Source organism: Prionailurus viverrinus, chromosome E1 (assembly GCF_022837055.1).
Source record: "Prionailurus viverrinus isolate Anna chromosome E1, UM_Priviv_1.0, whole genome shotgun sequence".
NCBI classification, from domain to species: Eukaryota; Metazoa; Chordata; class Mammalia; order Carnivora; family Felidae; genus Prionailurus; species Prionailurus viverrinus.
In genome coordinates, this window is record NC_062574.1 from 13,149,539 (window position 1) to 13,167,316 (window position 17,778).

The following is a 17,778-nucleotide window of genomic DNA, read 5'->3' on the forward strand; positions in this document are numbered from 1 at the left end:
GTGCTGTGTATCTAGTAAGGACTCAGCAAGGGAGGGTCTTAAAAAGAACTTTCTGTCTCTGGAGCTGCCCGGAACCAGCCTTCATGACTATGGGTTCAGCATATCCTGCATGATTGGTATTTACCCGTCTGTGGAGTTCCCAGCTGGGTAAAACTGGAGCCCACCAGGAGACCAAGCCAAAGGCTACCCAGCCTGGGGATCAGTTTTTCCATCTGAGGAATGGATACCAAAGTTTCTCCTGCATGTTTCCCGGTCATCCTGTGATGGTCCCATGAGGGACTGTACCAAGCCCTCTACGAGAGGGACACTGGTAGCCAGGCAGAAGTTTCCCAAATGCCGAGACCAGTAAGTAGATCTGTTCCCAGTTCTTCCCCACCATCTCTCACTTCCTCACTGATCTGGCTTTGGTCCTTAGGACTCCAATCCATCCTCTCATTGCCTGCCAGAGCAATCTTCAGGCACCAACCTGGCCATACTCCTCCCTCTCAGAACCCTACCATGCTCCTCCAGTTTGAGGCCCCTGCCATCAACCCTGCTACCCTCTCTGGATGGTTTCCTAACCATGCCCCACACTCCATTGAGTCCTTACTCCCCACAGCTCTCCAGACCCACCCACTCCTCTAGCACACCGCCTTCCCTCATCCCTGCCTTTGTTTGTCAAAGTCAGTCCCATCTTCAAGGGGTTGGTTCATCCCTGGCATTGGTCACCAAGCCCTGAGTCTGGGTATGACAGGCCAAATCATGCATAAGAGCTTTGAATAGGACCACAGGTGCATGACACCATTTCCCCACAAGGACAACCACTCTAGGAGGCACACCGTGGTAGGGAAACTGAGGCTCAGGAAATAGTGTCTCGCTCCGTCACATGGCAAGCCAGAGAAGAGCCAGACTAGAGCCCAGGTCCCCAGCCCACCCACCCCACCCAGGTCTTCCCACATCAGCTGCCAGGAAAATGGAGAACCCTGCACAGGGTAAGGACATCTAGGAAAACCAGAGACAGAGGCTGTACTTCTAAGCCTAAACACAGGGGAGCTGAGCTGAGGCCAGTGGTGTCCGACTGAAGGCTCGGGGCCAGTCTGGGGTTTGCCCTTGGAGTGCCCTGATTACATGCAGAGAATCTCTTTGGGCTCTGGGACCCATGGGCACTTTGTTTGGTATCTGATTTCCCCAATACTTATTATCCTATGTGGTCTCAGTCTAAGGTAGAAGAGGGAGGAGTGCTCAAGGCTACTGCGGGTTCCAATTTTCCCAGGGGGACACCCAGACATATACTGGGACCCATATAAACACCCCACAGATAATGGAGTCTCTTACACACAAACACACACATGCCTGCACACCCCTTGGGCAAACAAGCAGGCCTGCTTCCTGGGCCATTGGGACCCTACCGAGAGCGGCCAGGGGAGCCATGCAGTGGGTGGCACTGGACTCTGGGGATCAACTGAGGCCCAGAAGGTTCTGGAGAAAGGCTTGTTCTCCCTCTCACCGGCAGTACAGAGCCCTGGTCTGCAAGGACTCCCTGCACCACTCCAGCCCCCTGGTAGACTGGGTGGCCATGGCTTAAATGACCATCTTCTTCCCAGGTCCCCTCCCCCATACATACACAGACCTGGCTTTGCCCTCTGGGATCTCAGACCCATTTATTTCTCCAGCTAGGACAACCCAGGGAACAAAGTCCGTATCCTCTCATTCTCCAGGGCAGCTGCCAATCCCCTCCCAGGTTAAGCTGACCAATTTGTCATTAGCCCATCCCAGCTTTGTGGTCAGCCTCCCTGCCCTCCCCACTGCCTGGGCCCCCACCATCTCCAAGTCACCTCCTCTAGGAATCCATCCCTGGTCCATAGCCCCTGAGACACCCTTGGTATGTGGTCTGGTGTCCAGTCCTTCTCCCACAAGACTGGAATCAGGGCCCAGGAATTGCAACCTCATCCACTGGCTGAGTCACTTTCTCAACTTATATCTGCCCATTGACTGTTTCACCATGATGAAGACCATTCAAAAAGCATCTCTCAGCTGAATCACAAGATGGGGCCTTCCCTCTGGGAGCCCCATTCTCTCCACCTGATCTGTAATGAGGTCTTTATCTGGCCTGTATATCTCTGGCTTTTTCCAGTTCCCTGTTCCTGCTCCTCAGCCTAGCAAACTAGCTCAGGACTCCCCTGTAGCTATAACCCAGATTTCCACCCCTTTGGCTTTCCAAAGGCTACTGCCCCACACTCCAGGATATGTGGGAGGAAGCCCCTCCTGCTTTCTCTCTCAGATGCCCTCTGCTGTGGCTCTTTCTTTCCTGTTACTAACTGGCTCACTCTGCTCCATCCCCTGCAAGATCAGTCACTTTCCTAGCCGTGGTCCTTGCAATTGGCTGCTGCTGTCTGCATTGAGGATCTTGTGACATTCCCCTCCCTGCCCCCCACACCCCGCCCGCAGACCTTTGGTCTCCTCAAGAGCCCCCCCCCACCCCCATGGCCTGGACAGGGCTCTATGCTGAAGGAACAGAAAGGGAACAATGGGGAGCTGCAACACAGGAAGAAGCTGGTTAAACCTGTACACTTGGTCTCCCCCAGAGTCCAAGGGACCATCCCTAAGGTTCTGGGGCCTTCACAAAAGAGGATCCCCTCGCCGTTCCCATCTCCTTTTAGGCAAGGCGTGCCAATATCCACCCACCTTCCTGGGAAACCTGCCTCAGAGCTGAGAGAGGGCTCCCAGCTGCCGTCTCCCCCTTCCATGCCCAATTCAGTCTAGATAGTAGTTATCAACATGCCTACATGCCAGGATCTCCTAGGGAGCTTTGAAAACACCCTGATGCCTGGGCTCAACCCTCAGAGATCTGATTTAACTGGTCTGGGAGTCATGATTTTTTTTTTTTTTTTAATTAATAGACTTTATTTTTTGGAACGTTTTAGGCTTACAGAAACTTTGAAAGGAAAGTACAAAGAGAGTCCCCTGTTATACCCTCTCAACCTCCTCTCTGGCCTCCCAGTTTCCCCTGTTAGTAACATCTTGCTTTAGTGTGGTACATTTGTCACAAATGTTGAGGCAGTACGGACACATCGTCATTAACTAAAGACCACAGTTGAGAGTTTACTCTGTGTTGTACATTGTATGAGTTTTGACAAATGTATAATATCACGTCTCCATCCTTATGGTTTGGTACAGAATAGTTTCACTGCCCTAAGAATCCCCCATGTTCCACCTGTCTATCCCTCCCTCCCCCCACCCTCACCCCTTACAAATCCCCAACCCCTGGCAACCACTGTCTTTTTACTGTATCCATACTTTTGCTTTTTCCAGAATGTCAGAGAGTTGGAATCATACAGTATGTAATCTTTTCAGCTTCCTAGCTTCCAATCTTTTCAGTTGATTTTTAAGTTTCTTCATCAGTTTTAATTGAGATGTAATTGCCATTTAATATAGTATGTTTAAGGTGTACAACATATTGATTTGATACATTTGTACTACAATATGATTGCCATTGTAGCATTAGCTGACACCTCTGTCTCTTCACATACTTATCATTTCTTCTAGTGGTGGGAACAATTAAGATCTAGTCTCTTAGGAAGTTTAATATTTATAATAGTTTTGTTTTCTATAATCACTGTACCGTGTATTACATCTCCAAAACTTATTTATCTACCAGTTACAAGTATGTATCCTTACCTAGGTGATTTTAACAAACAGTGATGGTTGACATGGATAGCCCTGGTCTAGAATTTGGTAAAGATGGGTAGTAGATCTGTGGCTCCATGCTTCTAAATATATGTGGACAAAAGTCTCACTTTCTTTAGGTATGTCCAACCATTCACCCATCCATCCATCCATCCATCCATCAATCCATCCATCGTTTCAGTATATGTCCAGGGCCTTCTATAACTAGACACTGACTTAGACACTCAGCTAAATCAACACTATTCCTGCTCTCATGGCTCTCACAGTCTATTGCAGGCAACAGACATTAATCAAGTTGCCACACATGTGTGTGGATGATTTTGAACTGACATGAGTGCTGTATAGGAAAGGCTTGTTGTGGTGGCTTTCTAAGAGTAGTTAGGGAGGTTTCCCAGAGAAAAGGAGGTTCCAGCTGAGATCTGAAGTTGGGGAAGAACTAATTAGGCCAAGGGGGAGGAAAGAAAGCTCCAAACAGAGATCCGGTTGTGCAAGAATCCTGTGGTAAGAGGGAGCATGGTGCTTACCAACTGAAGCGGAGATGTTGGGAGTGAGGAGAACAGTGCAAAGTGAAGCTGGAGGGGAGGCAGACCTGGATAATGTGTATTGAAAGGATCAGTCTGGCTACAGTGTAGAGGAGGCATAAGGGTGAAGGAATCAGAAAAACAGAGAAATCGGGGTGGGGGGGAGGGGGGAAGGCCACTGCAGTGTCCAGACAAGATAGGATACAATGATAGCTGGGATGGAAATAAGCTGAGGCGCAGTAGCCAAGAGGATGCAAAGAAGCAGACGGACATGAGGGAGACGTAGGAAGCAGAGGTGCCTTGAGATATTCAAGGGAAGATGTGCGGTAGGTAGTTAGACATGTGGATCTGGAGCTTGGAGGAGAGGGGAGAACCAGAGATGGAGATGTGGGTGTCCTTGGAGTATGGTTGGCAGTGGTATTGGAAGCCATGGATGTGATAAGATGGCCTAGAGTGTGAGCATGGGGTGAGAAGAAAGAGGGTCTAGGATTGACCCATGGAGGACTGGATAAAGAGGAATAACCCAAAAAGGCATTGGAGCAGGAGGGGCAGGGAAGGTGAAAAAGAAAAACCAAGTGTGGCTTTATAATGGAAGAGTGTGTGCAGTTTCAAGAATTAGGGAGTTGCCATCAGTGTCCATGAGGCTGAATGGTCAAGTCAGATGGAGAAAATGAGGGATGATAGTCCTTTCAAGAATTCAGCTGTGTAGCAGGTTGGGGGACATGGATACAAACCCCTCACCAGGGCCAGCTGCCTCATAACCTTTCTTTTAACCGTGGAAATTTTTCCTTAACTAACAACCTGTACATGTTCCAAGGATAGACATGAACTTGGGGGTGTGGAGCATGAGGTTATGTTTGCCCAATTTAAAACAGCATTAAAGAATATCTCTGAATAGGCATCACATCAGGTCAGTGGGCCATGTTACCAGTTCTCGGGTAGCATTTGATTTCACCTTAGAAGCTTATATTGCCTTTTAATGGCTTTTCCTTTTGTTACCCTAGGAGAGGTATGCTTCTATTATTTTTATTCCCCTCATCCCTGAATGGGAGAGAAAGAAAGGAAAGGGTGTGGCCAACTTCAGTCAAAGAAAAAAAAGAAAGTGAATTCTATAGAACACCCTGTTAATATCCTCCCTTGTCTCCTAGCCTCTATCTTCACAAACTTTTCAAAAGAGTCGTCCATAACTTCTCACATTGCACCATTAATGTACCTTCCCCTTCATGGACATTGGTCTCCTCAAGGTCACCAACAGTCAATAAACCTCTAGACCCAAGCCAAGTTCCACCACATTTGCCACTTGATCACTTCCTTCGTGGAACTCCCTATCCTGTCTGTCCCAATGTCCCACTTCCCTGGTTTCCTCTGTTAATAAAAAATCATCCAGACTTGGACATAGGAAAAAGGAATAGGAAAAAGAACTACACTGATGTCCTCTCAGTGTAGTGTCAGGTGTTGTCCAACCTGCCAGTTCCAGCTGGGGATCACCTGATTTTCTAGGGATGTGTATCTTTGCTTGACTTCTGACTTATTATTGATTAGGGTATTTTACAACTCTGTAAGTGTAGAGGCTAATTTATAGGAGACTTATAATGAGTAAATAATTCTTGTCCAATAGCAATGTAGATATTTTCTGCCTGGTAGAAAATGGAACCCCAAAGGTTGCACTTTCTTGCCTTGTGGGGCATTAACCTGTCTTGTTAAGTTCATTTCAGTATTCCTTTGACCAACTCTGTATTCATTCTCAAATTCTCTTTTGAACTAGTCTTAATATCTTATTGATGTCCTCATTCATTAACCAGTGAATAAAAACTTTGACATATGTTCATTTTATATGTAAGTCATGTTTTTTGACTTTTTTGAAAATTATTCTTTACCCCTCCTAATTCTGTGGCTCCACCACAGCGGGCTAACACTGAGGACAGAAGTGAAGGTGGTGAGGTGGGGATAAATTATGTGAACCCAAAAAGGATAGGCACAAAGGGCTTTCCTGGTAGGAGTCTAGGAACCTTGATGTTTGCCTGATGCCCTGGCTTGCTCTGGATTACTAATTCTCCTGCCAGCTAGAGCTCCGTCAGGGGACTGGTTTTCCTCTGAACTGTGCTGAACTGCAATGCCTGGATCCTCAAGCAAGAAGACTCCTATGCTGAGGGGAGAGGGCCTACCCAGCTTTATGTGCTGGCCTCCTGAGGCCAAAGTTGAGGAAGGATTGCTTCCTCCTCTCCCCATCCCTCTCCCCTTCAGGCCTAAAAATAAGTGTAACGGTGGGGTCTGTAACTGTCGCCCAAAGCTGGCCACTCCAAGCAAAAAATGTCTTTGAAATGTTCTTAAAAATGCATGCATATGCATTCCATGCATTCAATCCAGTGTTGTAACTATTGTCACCAAGCAAAACTAGCCCTCTAAAGAGCCCCATCTTGTGTTCGTGCTGCGATACAGCCCACATTTAAGAAAAACTTTGATGTGTTGTACCCCTTCCGTTGGGTCCTGCATCTACATACATCATGTAACCCTCACAATCTCCTTTGAGGGGAGGTAAGAAATATTGTCCCATTTTACTGAAGATTTTTGAAGGGTTAAGTGGCTTGGCCAAAGTCACACATGGTGCAAGGGGCAGAGCCAGTCAGTTTGGAACCCAGGTGTGTCTGATGCTGATCATATTCTCCCTTGGTTTATAATTATTTGTTCCTCCACCGTCAGAGCTGGTAGGGCCTGGGAGACCGTAGGAATCCACCTACGCCCTCTTCAGATGGGAAGATAGGGCCCAGTTAGGGGCCAGAACTAGACCAAGGTAACACAGGGAGAAAGGTGAAAAATCAGGACTCAAAGCAAAAACTGACCAGTGGTGCCCTCTGGAAGCCTAGAGGACTCTCCCTGTCTCCCGACCAGGCTGTTAGAAATGTTGCAAGAAACCATGCTCAGGAATTTACAGTGGACTGAGCCCTGGGGAGTCAAGAAATTGGGGGTCAAGCTCTGGGCTTTGGGCAGTTCACTACCCTCTTGGAGTCTCAATTTTTATGCATGTAAAATGGGCCAATTATTGGGAGACTTGAAAGAGACAAAGGTTCTCAAGATAAGTATGTTGTAAACCTACATATTGCCCAGAAGTGATAGACCAAGGCTCACTCTGGGCTCTGGAGCCAGACTTGGTAGGCTCAGGTTCAGGTTTTATTCCTTAAATAAACCCTTGGGTAAATTTCTATGCCTCAGTTTCCTCATATGTGAAAGGGTAATAATAACACCTATTCAATAGAGTTGTATGATTTCAGGCACTTGGAACACTGACATGTAATGCTCTCTCAGTAAAATTGCCTTTTCTAACAGGTTTACTGCTCAAGGCATAGCTATTCTCTCAGAGCGGACTACACCAATCTCCTTCAGGCCCCGCCCCCTCCAGCAGGCCCCGCCCACGTCTTCACTCGAGCCCGCCTTCTCTTCACCAGGTCCCGCTCCATCTGTCCTGGGTTTCTCCCGCCACCAGGGGGCGGCAGCGCTGAGTGGGGGGGGCTTCTAGCTGCAGCAGGTGACACTCTAGGGAGCAGTGGCGGCTGCTCTATGGCCAGTGGCGGCGGCGCTCTAGCCGGCGGGTGTGCGAGGCGGGCTCTCAGTGGTGCGGCCGGCGGGCGGCTATGGCGGCCGTACGGGGCCTGCGAGTGTCGGTGAAAGCAGAGGCCCCAGCGGGGCCGGCCCTGGGCCTCCCGTCGCCTGAGACGGACTCTAGTTTGGAGCGTGGCGAGCCGGAGCCCATGGAGGTGGAGGAGGGCGAGCTGGAGATTGTGCCGGTGCGGCGCTCACTGAAAGAACTGATCCCGGTACGGGCGGGGGGCGGGGGTGAGGAGGAGGTCGCCAAGCTAGTGTCCCGCGGGGGAGGCGGCCGGCGCCTGGGCTGGGGGAGTCACCGGGAGCGAGCGCTCAGGGGACGGAGGCGCCAAGCTCGAGGAGAGACGGGCAGCGGGAGAAGGGACCCCAGGGCGCCCGGAAATGGGTGTTGAGGGGGCTGGAGAAGATGGGGGAGCGGAGGGGGGTAGTTGAGGGCACCCCCTTTTCTGCTTCTCTGAGCCAGGCTGTGCAAAGGGGTGAGTGAGGAGGGGCTGGGGTTGTCTGAGGGCTTGAGATAAAGGAGGGGGGGGGCAGGCGGGAACAGAAGGAACTGTCGAGTGACGCCGGTGTCCAGGTCTCCCTTGAGTTCAGCTCCGGTGGAGCTGATATTTGTTAAACATAGCACTCGCGGTTTCTCTTGGAGGGTTGGACTTGTCAGCAGCAGAAACTCAGTGTTTCTTTTGTGACTTCAGAGGCATCTTGTCCTCATTCCAGCTGCTCTGTATAACACCTTCACCGTGGCCCCAGCATGTGACCCTTAGTGAGACCAAAACGTAAACGAACCAGCAGTGGTCCGTCTTTTATCACAAGGGGGTTGGTGAGAGGCGTTTTGCTTTTGATTTGGTGGGTCTGGTTCTTAGGGCTGGTCTCAGTCCTGCATGGCTCTTCTCATGTACTTAATTTCTCATCTAACATGAATTACTTTTTACCACATGTCAGCAAGTCTGGCTTTTAAACTGAAATTATGGAAAAAGGTGAAGATATAAATCACTAAAGACAGCAAATGATAATGACTCTGGTAACAACGTAGTGGCATTTTACCATTTACTATATCGTATTGTTTAAATATTACTGCAGTTGTGAAGTAGGCATCATCCCTTTACTCATTCAGTGCAACATGCAATTCTTGTGTCCCTATTAAACTCTCTACTGGAGTTTATGTTTCGGTTGGAGGACACAAAGAATTTCTAGCAGTGGTAAGTGCTATGAAGAAAGTAAAACATATTAATGGGACAGTATACAGAAGACAGGGAGGGTGTGCAGTGTGGGAAGCCAACGGGATAGGATGGTCAGGGAATTCCTCTGAGATAGTGATATTTAAGCTGAAGCCTAAATGACAAAAAAGGAACCAACCGTGTGCAGATTTGGAAGAAAGTGTTCCCAGCAGGGGCAACAGTAGGTGCAAAGGCTCTGAGATGGGAACAAGATTGTTTTGTTGGAGAAACGTTAAGTTCTGTAGAGCAAATGGGAGAGCAGTTAAAGAGTTCAGGAAGGTTGGCAGATACCATGGAGGAGACCTAGCCCAGAGAGACCAAAGGAGCTGTACAGTGTCATGTAATCAGTGAATGTCAGAGCTGTGACTTGAGTCTTTGGCTTTGAAGTCCCATCCTCTTTTCATTGCACTGTACTGTTTTCCCAGGAGATCTAGGTGAGTCTGGACTTTCTGCATTTTGGTGAGGAGTTGTGCTCCACCTGGTGGCATGACATGATGAATTTGTCCTGTGTGGGTTGGGGAGATGAATGAGTATGCCTTAACTTATCTTGGACATTTTTCATGGAAGCCTGTAGATTTTTTTTTTTTTTTTTTTTACCTAAATACCTTCAGCTGATAGACTTAGTTAAGGTTTGGGACAGGAGCTGATCTAGAAAAGACTTCTTGTTAGAGGGGTTGATTGCTTACTACCCAGAGTCGCTGAGACAGGCTTCCTCATAATAAAGGGTTGTCAGGGTGAGGAAGGATTGCTGAAAGGAATGACTATCCCAAAGGAATCTGTTGCAGAACTGGTGTTTTTAAAAAATTTTTAATTAAAAAAAAAGTTTTTTTAATCTTTATTTATTTTTGAGAGAGTGTGTGAGCTGGGGAAGAGCAGAGAGAGTGTGTGAGCTGGGGAAGAGCAGAGAGAGAGGGAGACACAGAATCCGAAGCAGGCTCCAGGCTCTGAGCTGTCAGCACAGAGCCTGACGTGGGGCTCGAACTCACGAACCGCGAGATCGTGACCTGAGCCGAAGTCAGACATTCAACCGACTGAGCCACCCAGGCGCCCCACGGAACTGTCTTTTATCATGAGTTTTTCCTCAATTGCTGTTAGCATTTCTCACCCTTCCCCCTCGTGTTAGGACACAAGCAGAAGATACGAAAACAAGGCTGGCAGCTTCATCACTGGAATTGATGTCACCTCCAAGGTAAGACAGACCATAATTTATTCATTTTGCTAAGCAAGTGAACTCCATGAGCTTGGTCCCCAGGACTTATAGAATAGCAGTTATTCTTTACCTCCTTTTTTCTTTTGTTGGTGGATTAAAACATTTCCTTAACTTAAATTTTGTGTTACACAATGATGCCTTCATGCCTCCTGAAAACATCCAGGTAGCATTTGTGTTCTGGCATTTATGACAAGATAAAATCCATGTACCTAGTTGCCCATGCTTAACCATGTCTGGAAAAAGTTCTGCTCTGGGAATGCTTTTTTTGTGTTTTGTCCACTCTTTAAAAATGTGTATACTGATTCCACTTTATATGAAACAAACATGAAAAGTACCTGGCATATAGCAGGCCGTTAGTAAATATCTTTATTCTTTCACTGGTTGCAGGCTTAGAAAAATAGGATTTCCTGATTATGTTGGCTGTCTAAATTTTGAAGGCCAAGTCAGCCGAATTACTCAGTACCTGGGAATATTGCCTTTTATCTGGTGATTACTATTACTAGATTACCAGCTTTCCTATAACTCTTCACAGAGCCAAACCTATTATTTTCCTTATTACAAACAGTACACATCTGTCACTTCAATTAGTGACGTCCAACTTAGACATTCTTTCTGATTTTAATGTGTGCAATTAAGTTTAGGATAGAATTTTGAATTGTAATTCTAAATAATAGTACTATTTAACTATATTTGCTGTATAAAAACAAAAAATAAAAATAAATATGTCATGCTCACCTTTTTATATTTTATCTGGGTCTCAATCTGTTTCAGATTGCTTAAAGGCCAAAAGAAGGAACTGATCATCTTTTAGACAGGCAAGAAAATAGAATAAAGTGTTTTCTTACTGTAATTGAAAAAGCGGTAGACTGTGCTATTCTTGCTCCTGTACAGTTTGCCATTATGTGAAACGTGTGGGGGAAAAGATGGTAGCCCCAGAATTGGTACTTCAGGTTACTAAGGGAAGATAGGTTAGTTGTTTGCAGCCCTTGAAGAAAATTAGCATAACTATTGGGGAATAACAAAGTGTTGCTGCTTCACCAATCCCCACAAGCTTTCTTGTAGTCAGACCTTCAGTCAGGGTGGCAAAGTCAATATACAATGAGTGAAGAGTTCCTGGATCTGGATTTATTTTAGCTCTTGGAGAAAAATTTATGAAGCTGATTATTTCGCTTTTCAGTGAAGTATCAGTGCTGCTTGTCACTTACAGATGAAAACTGGCAATTCCATGGACACAAGCCTAGAATAGAGGAGAGAGTTTCTTTGCTTTGGTGTTATTTTTAAACAGGGAAAATGCTTTAGGGAGTGCACTGCTCAGGCAGACATAATGTGATAGGTGTGATTACCATGCTCACAGATGATGTGAAATGGGGGTGGTGGTTGTGGGGCCTCTAGAAATAGAACCAACATCAGATCTATTCCCCCCACTAGCCAAAGTATCTCCAACAAACCTTTGACTTTTTTATACCTCAGTTTCTGCACCTGGAAGATTGGAGGGAGATTGTTCAGTTGTAATTTGTTTGCGTGATTCCAAATAATAAATAAAATGTCAGAGAACTAAAACATTCATTACTCATTGAATCAAATATTCACTGAATTCCTACTATGCCCCAGACATAGCGATAGGCACTGAATCATGGAGGTGATTGCAAATTATAGCAGTGGTAGCATACACTCTCCCAGTCATTGTCAATAGCCAGTTCTCTGCAAAAATTATTAAAGGCATGATGTTGCTTATTTCTTCTGATTTACTTCAGGGTTGTCACTGAATCGTTATGTTGCATTTGTGATTTAACTTTCCTTCTCCACGTGTCACTTCTTTGGCCTTTTCTGTACCTTGTAGGAAGCAATTGAAAAGAAAGAACAGCGAGCCAAGCGCTTCCATTTTCGATCAGAAGTAAATCTTGCCCAAAGAAATGTAGCCTTGGACCGAGACATGATGAAGAAAGGTACGCGGTGTTTGGGGGGCATTTTTCTGCATTTCCCCAGAGAATGACCTTTCCCTGTCATGGCCTTGTGCTTCTGGCCTTGCCTTGCATGCCCAGTCCTCATCCAAACACTCCCAAAGGAAGGGACTTGTGAAAGCTCCGTGTCTGAAGTGACCTGTTTAAAGTTGAGTTGCTGTTAGCTATGTCTCAGATGTTATAGCTGGAAAAAAAAGATGATCTTGTTTGAGAAAGCCCAGTGAAGGTCACCCAGTTAATGGCAGAGCTGAGATTAGAACCTACACTTCTACAGACTCTTACTGATTTTCTGCTTTTATCCTGGAAGTGTTAACTTCTCCTTGCCTGTAAATGTAGTGGAAGTGTATCACAGTGCCACTTTTTTTTTAGGGGAGTCAGAGGGATACTGGGATTGGTAGGGAAAGCCATTAATACATCTGTTGATACAGGCTTGTAATTCTATTTTTATGTTTCGTTAGGGTAAATATTTTGCTTCCTAAAACTCACCATGAATTATATATAGTAATCTGCCCCAGTCTTCCAAAGCAATTTATGAATAACAGGAAAAAGTACTACTTTTTTAGTTCGCAACCTGTATTATTCCACTCAATGCAGAAAGTTTCCCTCTCTTGTATTTGCAAATTTGGGTATTTGTGAAGGGCTTAATAGACATCCCTCTGGATGCATTTTTTTTTTTTTTTAAAGAATTTTTTTTCAATGTTTTTATTTATTTTTGGGACAGAGAGAGACAGAGCATGAACGGGGGAGGGGCAGAGAGAGAGGGAGACACAGAATCGGAAACAGGCTCCAGGCTCTGAGCCATCAGCCCAGAGCCCAACGCGGGGCTCGAACTCACGGACCGCGAGATCGTGACCTGGCTGAAGTCGGACGCTTAACCGACTGCGCCACCCAGGCGCCCCTCTGGGTGCATTTTAAAGTTCACCACTTCGCGGAGAGTTTCTCTAGGCTTACTTGGTTAATAAAAGCATGTTGAATGAAGAAAGAATAGCTACTATTTTGGGGGAGCTTGCTCTCTTACCAGGCACTATGTTAATTAGCATATTACATACTCCTTTCTTATTTGTTTCTCACAACAACCCTCTAAGGAATATATTTTTATCCCTATTTTGCAAAGAAGGTAACAGGCTCAAAGAAATTTAATAAATTCCCAGGCTTACGTAGCTAGTAATAAGTGGAGTCAGGTTATGAACCCAGGTTTCTCTGACTCTAAAGCCTTGCTCTTAATTACTCTGCTCTGTTGCCTTATAATATGTATGATGCCATAAACTCAAACCTCCTGAGTCCATCCCAGTGGACACCGTAGCTTGGATGCAGAGCTCAACTTTGGATACTGCTTTGCTCTTTTTCTGCATCATGAGTTCAAGTTGGAAATATGACCTTGCTTCCCTTGCCGACTGGGTCTCCAGGCATCCGCTTGAGTGGATTTCTGTTTTAGGAAAACTCCTTTGAAGGCCAAGGACAGCTGTGCAGCCTGGAATTCATGTGCATGTACAGTCTGGGCTGAAGTAGAGCTCTGCGGCTGCTCTCACAATTCCACCTTTAAGCACCATAGTTTCACCACCTGTTTACTTATAGTCCTGTGAACATTTCTTGTGATATCTTGTCTCTTATTCATGCTTTTCACTCTGCTGATTAACCCTTTCTTTTTTTTTTTTTAATTTTTTTTTTCAACGTTTATTTATTTTTTTGGGACAGAGAGAGACAGAGCATGAACGGGGGAGGGGCAGAGAGAGAGGGAGACACAGAATCGGAAACAGGCTCCAGGCTCCGAGCCATCAGCCCAGAGCCTGACGCGGGGCTCGAACTCACGGACCGCGAGATCGTGACCTGGCTGAAGTCGGACGCTTAACCGACTGCGCCACCCAGGCGCCCCCTGATTAACCCTTTCTTATGCCATGCTTTGTCCAGCTCAGATGTCACTTTCTTCCTAAAGCAGCCCTAATCATCCACTCAAATTTCTCTCCCAACTCCGTTGGAGCTCTTTAGGGTCCTAAGCCCTCCTAGAATTCAGTATTCATTTCCTTGTGAATGTGGGCAAGTTACTGAATCTTTTTATGTCTGTCTCCTTGTCTATAAAGTAGGAAAATGACACCTACCTGAAAAGGATCACTTTCAGGGTTAAGTTTTAAATAAATAAATAAAAAGTTGTAGGTAGTTTTTTTTTTTTTTTTTAATTTTTTAATGTTTATTTTTGAGAGAGAGAGAGAGACAGAACATGAGTGGGAGAGGAGCAGAGAGAGAGGGAGACACAGAATCTGAAGTAGGCTCCAGGCTCTGAGCTGTCAGCACGGAGCCTGATGTGGGGCTCTAACCATGAACGTGAGATCATGACCTGAGCTGAAGTTGGACACTTAACTGACTAAGCCACCCAGGTGCCCCGTGGGTGGTTTTTGTTTTTTGTTTTTTGTTTGTCTTGTTTGTTTGTTTGTTTTTGGAAAAGCAGTCCTGATCTCATGGTTCTAAAGATATTTCTAAAAAGCAGTCGATCTGCTTGGGATGTCAGCCGGAGCAAGTTGTTCGTTACAACTTGTTTTTCCTCTAGGAGGTGGCATGCCCTAGGATAGTGTTGCTGAACTCTGGAGAACCCTGCTGCCTATCCCAGATCAATTGAAGTCAGAATGGGAGGGGGGGTTATAAAGGTCCCAGAGATCATTCTTTCTTTTGTGTCTCTCCAGGTAATTCTAAATATGTACGGTCAGGATTGAGAGCTGTTATAGTTATGGTTAAGAGCATGGGTTCTGAAGCGTGACCTTGGGCAAGTTATTTAGCCTCTAACCCTCCGTTTCGTCTTCTGGAAAGGCATATAACAGTACTTCTTATAGGGTTATTGAGAAGCTTTATTAAAATGTTACAGTTCTTAGAGTGGTATGACTGACGTATAGTTAAGTGCCCAATAAATGTGTTGTTATCATTATCTGGTGTTCTCCATATTCCAGGTAGTCATCTAAGTGGCCTAGCCTCTTGGGAGAATGGGGACATCATAATAAGCATCTTGACTCCTGGAGCTACACCAGGTGTCAAGTTATTTTTTCTTAATACCAACAGTAATAAAAGTAAACAGTCACTTGATAAATGCTTATTATGTGCTGGTCATTCTGTTAGGTAGTCAGTTTACCCTTTGAACAATGCTGTGAGGGAAGAATATTCATCGTTTGTTTTACTGATGAGGAAACAAAGGGGCTGAGAGGTTGAGAAGCTTGCCTAGGGTCCCACAGCTAGGTAAGCAGCAAGGCTGGGATTTGAAGGCCAGTCTAACTGAGGCCTGTGTTCCTAATCCCTCTGCCAGCATTCAAGAACATAGTTTGGGATATGCTGTACTAGACCATTCTGCAGTAAGAGTTCTTGCTATTCTTGAGTGATTCAGTGTAAGCAGCTTCAGACTCCTTATTCCCAAGTTCAAAGCTCTCGTGGTTGGAAGGAGGACCTTAGAGTTTATCTAGACCAACCTCCTGCCCAGTGCTGCAGGCCTTTTGGCAAAGTTTCCAATGGTCATTTGGCTCTGCCTGAACATTTCCTAGTGATGGCACAAGAACTATTTATGAAGTGGTCGGTCTTGTGTTTGAATATTTCCTCATATTGAGCAGAAAGTGCTTTCTAGTAATTTCTGTTGGTTACTGTGTACCTCTTAGAACAACATTAAGTCCTTTCCTTATTCACACAGTGAACCTTCTGGTGAAGGGATGGGCAGCCTATGCCTACTTTCTTTATGTGACATGACTTTCTGGTCTTCTTCCTCTAGATTCTTTCCAGTCTCAAAATGCCCTACATAAGGTGAGGTGTAGATTCCAGATGGAGAGTATGGCAGGACTGTCACTCTAGTCTCTGTTCTAGCTATTTCATAGTATTGTATTACTCTTCTAGTCAACCTAACCATCCAGGGCTTTTTCCTAGGAACTGCACCCGTCAAAACAATCTTTCTCATCTTGTACTTGAGGCACTTTAAAGAAGTTACCTTTTTATTTGTCCCTATCAGTTTACATCCTGTTGGTTTCAAGACTATTTCAGCCTGTTGAGTTGATTTTATCTTAACTCTGCCTTTAAACATTTTAGCTATACTCCTCACTTCGGTATGCATGGCTTCTGCATCCATATCTTGTTGGTAAATCTTAAACAAAATCCATGAATTATTAGTCTTATTCTGTTTTCAGGTCCACATTTAATTTTGTTGTCATGAGAAACTAGATTATATGCTTTAATAAACTTGAGGTAGAACACCGTCTGTGGTATTCTTTGAATTTCTTGGTCTGGTGACCCTATTAAAAAAGAAAGAGATTAGTGTAAGCTCTTGTCATTTCTTATGGGAAAGACTTAGTTTCTTAAAAGATCATAGATTCTGAGAAGTTTTTTGGTTTTTGTTTTTAATTTCAGAGAATGACATTGATCATCTTTTCTTCTTTCTTTCCTTTTTTTTTTTTTTTTTTTTTTTTTAGTTTATTTATATTTTGAGAGAGAGAGAGAGCATGTACATGCAAGCTGGGAAGAGGCAGAGAGAGCAGGAGAGAGAGAATCCCAAGCAGGCTCTGTGCTGTCAGTGCAGAGCCTGATGCAGGGCTCAATCTCACGAATTGAACTGTGAGATCATGACCTGAGCTGAAATCAAGAGTTGGACACTTAACGACTGAACCACCCAGGCACCCCAACATTGATCTTTTTAATCTGTGGTTTGGAAATTCTCTTTTCCTCTTATAAAATCAGTACAGGATTAGTCCCTCTCAAGACTTTAAGGAACTTTACTCCCCTGCAATTTTCTAGAGCTTACCTGGTTTAGAGATTATTGTTTAAGTGTGAACTCATAGCTGAGTATGAGTCCAGTGCAACCAGGTGTAATTTTGGACTAGAAGATTTAAGTCTATTAAAACTGATTCTCGCTGTTGTCATCTATCTTGGGTTTTAGGTTTTAGGTTTTTGTTTTTGTTTTTTTAATTTTTTTTAAATGTGTATTTATTTTTGAGAGACCGAGAAAGACAGAGTGTGAGTGGGGGAGGGGCAGAGAGCCAGGGAGACACAGAATCTGAATCAGGCTCCAGGCTCTGAGCTGTCAACTGACTGAGCCACCCAGGTGCCCTCTTGGGTTTTAGTTCTTATGTAATAATAGCTGCTCTACTGTCAGTTACTAGAATAGCACAAAAGAGCACCAGTTCTGTCCTTTTTCTTGCTTCTCCCCAAAGCAGTGTTGCTCCAAACACTTAAAAACAAAGCCATTAGCATTTTTGATAAGCCTGTTTACTCTGGACTTTAACCTTTCCTTCATTAGATTTTATACAATTTATATTCACCAAAGAAAATTAGGAAAGTAGAGTAAGAAAAGAGGTTGCCCACAGTCTACCACCTAAACTCAGTCATTTTTGACATTTTGTGTATTTTCTTCTAATCCTTTCTGGGTAGGGACTTTATTTTTGTTATTCCCTTTGTAGTCATATTGATTTTTTCCTTTTTGCTTGATAGCTGATCATCAACATTTTCCATGCCTGATATTAGTCTTCTAGATTTTTATACTTTTGATGTTCATTCTCTTACATTAATCATTAGTAATTTACTCTTTATCTGTTTTCCGTGTTTGTTGTTTGGCAACTTGTGCTCACCTAAGCTCCACTGCCTTCTCTTTT

General features: G+C 44.9%; 1 protein-coding gene across 1 annotated transcript in view; it reads left to right on the plus strand.

The window, feature by feature from the left end:
• The first annotated feature begins 7,789 nt into the window (after nt 1–7,789).
• NCBP3 (nuclear cap binding subunit 3) overlaps nt 7,790–17,778 on the plus strand; it is a 37,806-nt gene continuing 27,817 nt past the window's right edge. Inside the window, exons 1-3 of the mRNA XM_047832074.1 lie at nt 7,790–7,999; nt 10,125–10,190; nt 12,052–12,157. Coding sequence (XP_047688030.1) covers nt 7,817–7,999; nt 10,125–10,190; nt 12,052–12,157 — 355 coding nt within the window. The 5' untranslated portion in view covers nt 7,790–7,816. The remainder of the gene's footprint in view (nt 8,000–10,124; nt 10,191–12,051; nt 12,158–17,778) is intronic.